The sequence below is a fragment of the Brassica napus genome, chromosome A9 (assembly GCF_020379485.1).
Source record: "Brassica napus cultivar Da-Ae chromosome A9, Da-Ae, whole genome shotgun sequence".
In the NCBI taxonomy this organism is placed as follows: Eukaryota; Viridiplantae; Streptophyta; class Magnoliopsida; order Brassicales; family Brassicaceae; genus Brassica; species Brassica napus.
Window position 1 is genome coordinate 25,183,687 of NC_063442.1, and position 10,712 is coordinate 25,194,398.

Here is a 10,712-nt window from a genome sequence, read left to right on the forward strand (position 1 = left end):
ATTACTATTTTAATTTTGAAATTCGTATTAAAAAATCTCACATTAAAACTTTCATGATTAACAAATTAAATTTTTGTTACAATAAATATACAAATTTTAATAAACTTATTTGAGTAGAAAGTGTCAATAATAAAAATTTATATTAAAATATACTATATATATGTGTATATATATATATATCTATGTCAATATCACTAAAGTTTAATTATATATCGTATAAAATTATTGTTTTGATTTATTTACCAAAAACATGATTGTAAATAAACAAAAGTTATTGGTTTTGATTTATGTGCTTACTCTAATGTATATACTGTTATGTATACAAATTATTTTTTAAATAGGTGGTTTCTAGTATGTTTTTGATCTTGACAATCTGAGAAATGCACTTCTTCAAATCGAAGTGATTTTTAATATTGGAAGCACTATATATATTTATATTTTTTTATTCAGATTAAATAATTTAGTCTTGATTTTTATTCCTAAAAAGTTTTAATGAATTATCATGACAAAATTCCAGTCACCTCCTTTTGAGTTTGTTCGAAGAGTGAGATATTTGATCATTCGTCTAATATTTGTTTCTTTCTAATACCCTATCTACCTATTATAATTGTAAGAATGAGAGATTTGAACTATTTATTATATGTTTTCTGGTTTATCATTTAATACTTTATACACATAGTTTACATATACTAGAATAGTAAAGTATTGTATATATAAAATATATATATATATATATATATGTATATATATATTTTATTGGTATACTCGTAATAACTAAAACTTAAAAGTGTAGGTTAATAAAATAAGTAATTTTTGTTGTTCAAGAATTAGATGATTTTTATATCGAAATTATGAATATATACTAGGCACACATTTATATTTTGAGTTTGCACTTATATTCTATAACAGCTTGATATAATTGATTTGAACACTAACGTGTGAATAGAGTTTTTCTGGTGATTTTTTCAAAAATTTGATTCTTATATATGTATCTGGAGTGGAACTAATTTTTACAAATGTCCATCTTTTTAAATTGACACTTATGTAATGCACCGAATTCACAGAAGAAGTTAAAAAAATAAACAAAATTCATATCAGTGAAACAGAAACGAGAACGAAAGCATAATTTTAAAGAGGTAAAAAATGAAATCACTTATGGAGAGTCAATAGTAAACAAATCGAGAGCATAAAACCTAATCATCTTTCGTCATCTTACAATCGATGTTGCCTATCTAGTTTTAGTGATTTGAGTCAAGCGCAAAACTTAATTTTCTTTTCTGCATATGAAGTCTTAAAAATAATTAAAATGAGCTGCAGTGTGTTAACTCTTCAACAACGATGATACATTTAAGATACCAACATTTGTAATCGTCATTTTACCGTTGATAAAAAATTATAGTGTTGCAAATTGTTAAAACTATTTAATGAACAAACATTAATGTAAAAAATCACTCTGTGCATGCACGGATTATCATTAGTTTTTATTAATCGTCGGAGTGTTAAAAAGAAGTAGGTGAACCACATCTCACGTACCACTTGGCTTGGGATGAACACTATAAGCTGATAGTCGATAAAGCTATATATCACATTTTAAATATTTTATTACATTTAGTTATGTTGGACAATCGGACGAAACAATTTACGTGGTGTGAGTGGGTTTGGCAGCATCATAACACATGCCTGTTCGAGAATAGTTCTTTTATTGTATAGTACTTAAATGATAGCGTTACAGTAATTAAATAAATAATGAAATGACGAAAAACAGTGTGGATTATGTTTTGTGTCACGTTTCTACTTTCTAACAAGTTCGGGAGAGTCCAACGGCCGAGAATGAGATCACACCATCGCCAATATAATGGCGTTTCAGCGATCGGATGGGCAAAAAAGAAGATGACGATAATGCTTTAAAAATACCCATTTAAAGCAGTGAAAAGCCCACTCTCAGTGCAGAGAGATGCCGTTTGGACTCTCTCTTGCCTCTGCCATTCTATTTCTTTATTCCTGAAAATGCATCATGGCTTCGCCCCCTCTCGTCCCGTTCTCTCTGTCAATAATAACATCCCCGCACGTGCAAAACTCAATTCTAATGTTAAAAATCTTGAAACAAATGGTTCTAATTGGTGACCACATTTTATGAAAAAAATAATGGTAAAATTCTTATTCCTCAATTTTGATACCAATCATGTTGATTTTTTTGTCAAATTACAAACACATGGGTCCTACTCTATTCCTCTCATTTCTTCAAGGATGAAAGATTTTAAGAAGCAAAAATTCCTCTTCCATGTTACCAAAAAAAAAAAATTCCTCTTCCAATTTTGAAAGGGAATAAATTAAACATAAATTCCTATATTTATATCTTTTCATTTCCTCTACTGATTTTTTGTTCTTTATTTTTTTTTTCATTTTTCTGTTCAATTAAACGGTTACCAATTGAATTACATGCAGCATGCCTCTCTTTACATTTTTCTTTAAACGATTTTGATCAAATTATTTATCTTTCCGTTCATCTAAAAATCCTCTTTGGATATCTTTTGGCATTGATATCATACATGCATGGTAACAAATGTTTTTAAAATATGTCGCTTAGATATCTATACACATACGTTTTAAAAATACCTTTATAGATTCCGTTTTTGTCATTGATTCACATACACGTTCTTATTGATTTGAGTTGCATATTTGCATAGTTAACGTGTTTAATAAGAACTTTACTTGCAAAACAAATGTTAGGGGAAAATAAAAGCAAGTCATAAAATTACTGGAATCAGCACTCCACCTTCAAATTTATAGAAAGAATTCCTAAACAAAGGATTAGCACTTCAACAAAAGAAATCACTTTCTAGATGCCAAGTATTACTTCTTTTTTTTCCTTTTTTCTTCCAAATGACAAATAATCATATTTTTTCTCAAAAAAGAAGAAGAAATTTTAAGAATGGCAATTTGCAACTTTTAATTAGGAAGATGATTCTATAGGAAAAAAAACCTATGTAGAGAATCAAGTGAAATAACTTATCTTCCTCCCTATTCTCGGGTCTCTTGCAATGAATAATTTGGCTATGCATATACCTTTCAGAAAAAAGTTGCTGATTTCATATTTTAGAAAACTGATAAATGAGATATTATGAACAAAAAAACAAGAAATAAGTACATCGAATGTAAAAGTGCCTTTATTTCATTCAGATTTGCATTCCATCACATGCTTTTATTACTATATATTGTCTTTTTTCATTTACATATCCACTCTTTGAGCCCAAAATATACAGGCACAAGTATTCCTTTCATACTTCATTCTATTATCTTTTCCCTCTTGTTTTACACTTTCATATCTAACTTGACACTATGATGTTAAGCTTTTCTTTTGACATTGCTTTACCATTATAGACATATATATATATATATATATATATATATATATATACATACTTTTATACATACCCCACAAACTACTAGTGATGGTTAATAGCATAAGACTATATACATTACCACTTTCTTAGTATTCTATGATTAGTCCCCCAAGAGGAGCACGGTGCGGTATTCCCTTCCTTCGTTTTGCAATTCGACGATACACGGCAGATAGAGGTGGTGTTGATGGTGTGAAACTATTATGAATCATGTCATCATTCTTCTTGAGCCTCCCTATACTAGTAGAACTGCTATACGAATCATTAGAATCTGAAAGATTGTTTGTCCAATCCTTTCTTTTCTTGTCGAAACTCTTGGATATTCCAGAGATCTAGTAAAGAAAGTCAATAGAATTATTTACAACGTTAGGATTACGGTTATCATAATAGTTATTTCCGACAAGGAAGAAGATGAATGTAGAAATCCATGAAAAGAACGTATGAGAATGAAAAGACCATTGCTTAAGGACGAAGCCTTAGATTGACTAAGATTTTTCTCCTCGTCAACCCAAGTGCTAGTAGACTAGTATTATTTTTTTTTCAAAACTCCACAATTTCTTGAAGTTGGCTATCATTGTCCCCACATATTTTCTCGCCCACCCAACAAGCAAATCTGTTTTTTTATTTGTCATTTTCTCAATTCCCATCAAAGAAAGATCTATACTATTATTTGCAAAGTAAATTTTTGGAATCGAGTTCTTACGTTAAAAGTTAGAGTGATTAATATCGTTTATACTCTTAATGAATAAAATATATAACTAAATTGAAAAATAAAAACGAAATTTAATTTAATTTATTTGATTAGATAATTGATTAAAATTAATAATAGTAAGAATTATCCAAAATATGAAAATATAATTTTAAAAGGAGATAATTTATGTATATATTGTTATCTGAAAAAGTCTTTTAGTAAAAAGTTAAAAACATGAATTATATAACTAAATACTAATCAAATAAAATTGAACTTTTTGGAATCGAGCTCTCACGTTAAAAGTTAGAGTGGTTCATATCGTTTATACCCTTAATGAATAAAATGTATAACTAAATTCAAAAATAAAAACAAAATTTAATTTAATTTATTTGATTAGATAATTGATTAAAATTAATACTAGTAAGAATTATTCACAATCTGAAAATATAATTTTAAAAGGAGATAATTTTTTGTATATATTGTATTATCATCTGAAAAAGTCTTTTACTAAAAAGTTAAAAACATGAATTATATAACTAATTACTAATCAAATAAAATTCTTAATTATATAATCAAAAATAGAATATTGAATTATCCAGAATCTAAAAATATAATTAAAAAAAGATAATTTCGATATATATTGTATTGTTATTTGAAAAAGTATTTTATTAAAAAGTTAAAACATAAATTATATAATTAAATACTAATCAAATATTTTTTAAATTATATAATTAAAAATAGAATATTGAATTATTTTAAGATTTATTTTAGTATAATTAATATAGTGTACTAAGAACTTTTTAAAAATTTATGAAAATGTTTAAGTTCGCGTCGCGGGCAAAACACTTAGTCACCGAATAAAATACGGTTTAAGTAGAAAATCAATATTAATAAAGAAATGATTGAATAGTAGTTAGCTTACCTATTCAACCAAGTTTATACTTATTCTAATATTCTCCTACCTAAAATAGCCTTTTGGTTCAGGATATTGACTCCCTCGGTTAACTTTCTCCACAAGTAAATATATTGATATATATATATAGTATATTTCCAAACCCAAAATACATAGAATCTCTTGTTATTTTCTCAGACTTCATCAACCAAACAACATCCAACTAACCCTTAAAGCATTTAAGTTCAAAGATATTAACTCTTTTGACTCTGTTTTTCACCCATTTTTACTGTAATTTCGTTTCTCCTAAGCATATTTTTCTCGAGAAAATAAACAAAAAAAATGTTTTCTTTTTCTCGTTACCTTGCAGCCAAGAGAGCAGAATCTGAAAGAATCAACGAGGCTTCGATAACAGACTTCGCAGGTGTTGACGACACCTTTGCCTGGTCGAGGCTGAGGTCTCTCATTCAAGAAGACAACCTTAGCACTGTTAATCACATATGTCTGAACTCCTGTAATGTCCAGAAATTTCTGAATCTCTGATACTCTGATCACATCGTGATACGATGATCTCCTTATCTGTGATATAAACATCACCAAGAAAAACGAATGAAAACAATTTAGTAGATCACCAACAAAACTAACAAAAAATCAACAAGATGCTTTTTTTCTTTTTCTCTCAGTAAAAAAAAAATATAAACTTTCTGGTTTAATTAACTGGAAAGAATCTAACAAGAGAGAGAGTCAAGAAATAATTACGAACCTGAATGGCATGATGATCCTTGTGGAAAGAGAGGCAGAGAGAACAGAGAGGGCCACTGGTACAGTCTAAACAGTACATGTTACACTCACTCTTGTGTGAATCTGCGTGTAATTTGCATTGTACGAAGAACTTCTCTCGAAGCAGAGGTTTAAGCCATGGAGGCCACATCTTGTTTTTTTCTTCTTCAGCTCCCTGTTATCAAAAAGAGGATCAGAATTAAAAAAAAAAACCAGAGAATGAGACATACTGAATAGATACATGTTCTTATCGGGAGAGAGTATAGGTTTTTGACAGAATCAATTTGGGTGAAAAACATTCGAACTTTAAAGAACCCAATTCGGGAAAAAGAAAGATTGATTAGAGCTGATAAAGACACGGAGATGTCTTGTTGAATCAATCTCTGAAGTAAAGATAAAAGCAGAGCATTTATAACCAAAATGAAGAGAACCCATTTGAGGAAATAAATGGATTATTATTATAATTACCATGATGATTCTTTTGTTCGTCGGTTTGCTTTCTCTGACAGTAGTAGCTTGCTTATTCTCTTCGATCCCCAGTTTCTAGAGGAGAGAGAGTGGCAGAAGCAGGGCAAGAGCAGAGGAGAGAGAAAAAGATGCGCGTGTAAAATCAAGAACGAAGAAGCGTTTTTATCCGCACAAGTCGACTACTCCCGAACCTAAAACCGAACCTGAAACCCGAAGCTGAGATATTGCTTTCGCTATGGAGAGTTCAATGAACATATCCTTCCACTAGGCATGGACACATATATACGGAACTGAAAAACCGAACCTAACCAAAAAATAAAGTTCGGTTTGGTTTAGACCCTATTAATTTCTAGGGAAATTTGGCTGTATAACCTTCAAACAAATTATAATTCACTAGATAACTAAAACCCCTAACTTTCATCTACAGTACATATATTTTATGTAATAATGCTATATTACCCTTCAATTTAACCTGTGTGACCTGCTGAGAGTTATTTATCAAAAGAAATATTAAATAAATAATTTAATAAATTGTGGTTATCATTCTTCCACATCTCTTTATCTTCTTCTTCCTCTTCTCCTCCAATCTCTGTTTTTTTATACATACGAACACAAACCACTAGATTAAGAAATAATATGGATTTTGGACTTGTGGAATTGAGTTTGGAGGAGAAGATGACACCGTAGACAACAACGAGGTGACATCACAATTTCTTTTTTTTTTAGTTTTTTTCAATGTTGTTCATCTTGATTTTTTTCATTGTTATTTAAATTGTTATAGTATGCTGTATTAATATGGTATGATGAAGAATAATTACTCTGGACTAGTGAATGTGTGTATCACCATGTCTGTAAAAAGAGGAAGATGTGAAGAAGATGAACTCGTCGACTATACTATATGTAGTGAAAGAAAATTATAGTATAGTACGATTCTTATATTTTTGTAAAATTCGCAAGTACCAAACTAAATAGTATGCTACGGTTGTTGTATTATTGTACCATCGATTGTTTGATAAATTTATTATTTATCAATTTCTTGTTTACAACTATATGTGCTATACTATTTATTTTGTTCTATACTATTTGGGTTTAGAGTTTATACTTGGGTTTAGGTTTAATGATTAAGATTTAGGGTTTAGTATTTGGAAGGTGGGGGTTGATGTTTGGGTTTAGTGACCGTATTATGTATGTTCTATTTGACGATTAAAAAAGAGTGTTTTTTTTTTACTTACCAATTTATACTATACTATGTATTTTGTTCCATTCTATTTGGGTTTATAGTCTATACTTGGGTTTAGGGTTTAGTGACTAGGATTTAGGGTTTAGTATTTGGAAGGTGGGAGTTTAGATTTGGGTTTAGTGATAGCATTTTTGGGTTTAGTATTCAAAAGTTAGGTCTGAGTTTAGCATTGAGGAGTTTTGTTTGGATTTAGTTTAATATTATATAATATCATATACTATTTTCAGATTTTGATAATTGGGTTTAAAGTTTATATTTGGGTTTAGGGTTCAGTAATTAGGGTTTAGGGTTTAGTATTTAGATGGAAGGGTGATGTTTAAAGTTTAGGGTTTATTATTTTAGAGTTGAGATTTGGATTAAAGTAGTATTTACTAGGTGATAATTAATTGTGGGGGTGTCAAATGTGATGTCATCAGTTTCTCTCTCTATTACTGGCAACTTGAACAAAAAAAGGGCATTACCGGATAGAAATTGACATAATTGTTATGGACTTTATTATGTCAAAATCAATGCTATACACTTAATTTCCTTCTCAAATTTGGTCATTTAGCTAATTCACCCTAATTTCTAAGTGGAGCCTATATTCTTAGAACAAAAAAAAGTTTAAAATGGAACCAGAACCAAATCAAATATCAAATGGTTACCCAAATTTTAATAATATAGTTTATATAAATATTAACTATATTTAGTTCAAAAATAATCAAATAAGTTAAAATATTATTTATATATCAAAATACCCAAAAAGTTCAATTATTAGAATATTTTTATCCTAAAACCCGAAAATTGATATTTAATCTCAAAAATTCAGTTTTTTCTATTTTTAATCCGAATTAACCAAAAATCAGATCTGAGTCCGAACCAAGTGGGATCCTAAATTACTTGGGATATTAACCATTTCTCAACTTTGTTATACAAATGGAAAATCAAAATAACCGAACCAAATTTTCTAAATATCTGAACAGATTCTAAACCTGAAGAAATGAAAAAACCAAACCTGGTCCCATCGCTACCTCCCACTTTCCTTTGTTCTTCTTCTTTGTCACACTTATGCGGAACAAAAGGTCACAGTCACTCATCCCTCTGTTATCTCCCCTTCTTCTATGTCCTGGCATTCCTCCTCTATTGTCTGATATACCATACTTTTTACCACTTTTAATACCATGGCAAAAGTCCTTTATTGAGTCTATTATATGTGTTTAGAGTGCGTTTTAGAGTATTTTTAGGTTTATGTACGTTTTGGAGAACTTTGGTAGTTTTAGAGCTATCAGAGGTGCATGACTGCACATATGCATTAAATGCTTAGCTATGGATGGAAGACTTTACATGGTGCGATTGAGCTCATATTTGGATACAATATAGAGTTTTGAGTTAGCTTTCCGTGTTTGAATTTCATTCGACGGTTAGATCTGAAGTTATGCCCACTTTACTGAAGAGTGAATTGTATAACTCGCGAGAGGAAGTTGTTAAAGATATTAAGAAGTGTCGGTCGACACTAATACCTTAGTGTCGAATGACAATGATGCCAGAAGACGGGCCGATTCTTTTCATGGCCGACGTGGGCCCATAAGTCACCACAAATTACCCGAATGTTCCTGGACGACTTGATACCTATTTTTTATAGTTTTCTAAGCCATTGTTGACGGCTAAGCTATATTATATTGTCTTACTTTAGGTTTTCTCTAAGGTTTGGAGAGAAGATCAATTCTCATTTATAGATTGATTGTAACTCCTTTGGTTTTATATATGATTTCTATTACAATTTTTGATTTATGTTTCGGCTTTCATGTCTGAGTAGAATTCCTGTTAGATTTAGGGATTTGATGAGCTTAATGTCAAACTGATAATCTGCTAGGATTGCTAGGGTTGTTATAGATTTCTACACCAAGGTGGATTGTAATACTAGGATCTAGAGTAGTTGGAATAATAAGTTATTGTGTCTAATTGCTTGAACTTAGAATCATAGGACAGTTGAGAAGCACGAGAGTGCAATCAATTAACGGAACCCGAACTTTGATGGATTACCTAGGCGAAATAGATATTTGCTCTAGGAATTTAGTTGAATAACATCGCTCTGAGCTTAACACTTGTTTAAAAGAGGTATCGATCGACACTTTATAAGTGTATCAATCGTAATTCGTTCAGTATTTACATGCGAGAGTATGAATATAGATTTACTCATGTAGACTCACAGCGAGAGCTGGATATCTTACAATTGAATTCAATTTCTAAAATTAAACATATAAAACCCTTACCATGCTTGATTTGTGTTTTGAATCCCTTGATTGATAAATCTCTAGATCTAGCGTTGTTTCCTCCTTATCGTTTACGACCGTTCTATTTATTTATTGCTTTATTTACTGTTTTCTATTATTGATCTAGCTTAGTCTGAAACCAATAGACTATCGTGTAAAAGATATAGTCTCTGTGGATACAATCCTCAAGTACTATATCAAACCTCTTATTTGAGAGAGTAGCTTGAAGGTTAATTTTGAACACATACTATATCCTCATTATCCTCCTCGATCCCAATCAACGGACTGAAACGTGGCGGAGATCCAATGGTCTTTGATCCCTCAGCCTGATTAGACTCATGAACACTGACTATAGACTGAGAAGCTTTAGTTTACACTGTAGACCAATGCCCTACCTTTATAGCTGGAAACACCTATGTAGTAGGCTCAGGGAGCTGTATCCTCGGGAACCCTCCCTCGTCGGTTCCTTAGGAGCTGCTTGAACTGGGGTTATAGCATTGAGTTCAGGAATCAAGTCAAAAGTTTCATTGGCCACTGGCTTAGCTTCCTTCATAACCTCCACATGAACCAAAGCAAACTTCAGACCCATCTCCTCCTCTATCCTCTTCTTCATAATATGCATTCCTTTCCCCTTACACTCCACTCCCTTATGCCCCTAGCTTCGAATTCCCTCGCTTATTCTTAATGGAAATCTTTTCCACCGATAGCTTATTAAGATCCACTTCTACTAGAACCCGAGCAACATCCAAGCTGATACATTGTTATGTGTTTGGGTGCAGTTTCACAAAATGACCCAGCACTCTAGACAGACATTTCAAGCTCTTATGCGAATAGAGATCGTTTGGTACTCCTCGAATATCAACCCACAGCTTGCAGATAAGTCCAGAGGGTAGAAATCAGATTCCGGCATCCAAACATTTACCACTAATGGAACATCCGCGATGTGCCAGTACTTACACTGATTTACTTGAGCACGCATTTGACTGTT

General features: G+C 31.0%; 1 protein-coding gene across 1 annotated transcript; it reads right to left on the minus strand.

The window, feature by feature from the left end:
- Positions 1-3,145: 3,145 nt before the first annotated feature.
- On the minus strand, positions 3,146-6,481 carry LOC106361635 (protein RGF1 INDUCIBLE TRANSCRIPTION FACTOR 1-like). Its single transcript, XM_013801416.2, has 4 exons — positions 6,233-6,481; positions 5,748-5,939; positions 5,348-5,563; positions 3,146-3,733 (listed from the first exon to the last, which is right to left on the minus strand). The coding sequence occupies exons 1-4, from the start codon at positions 6,233-6,235 to the stop codon at positions 3,491-3,493; spliced, it is 654 nt and encodes a 217-aa protein (XP_013656870.2). The 5' UTR covers positions 6,236-6,481; the 3' UTR covers positions 3,146-3,490.
- Between the last annotated feature and the right edge of the window lie 4,231 nt (positions 6,482-10,712).

What these genes read in the sequence shown, in the direction of transcription:
- LOC106361635 (XM_013801416.2), bottom strand. An exon ending in AGGATCATCATGCCATTCAG is followed by an intron (nt 5,564 to 5,747) that starts GTTCGTAATTAT and finishes TTTATATCACAG; the next exon opens with ATAAGGAGATCATCGTATCA. An exon ending in TCTGCTCTCTTGGCTGCAAG is followed by an intron (nt 3,734 to 5,347) that starts GTAACGAGAAAA and finishes TTTCTTTACTAG; the next exon opens with ATCTCTGGAATATCCAAGAG.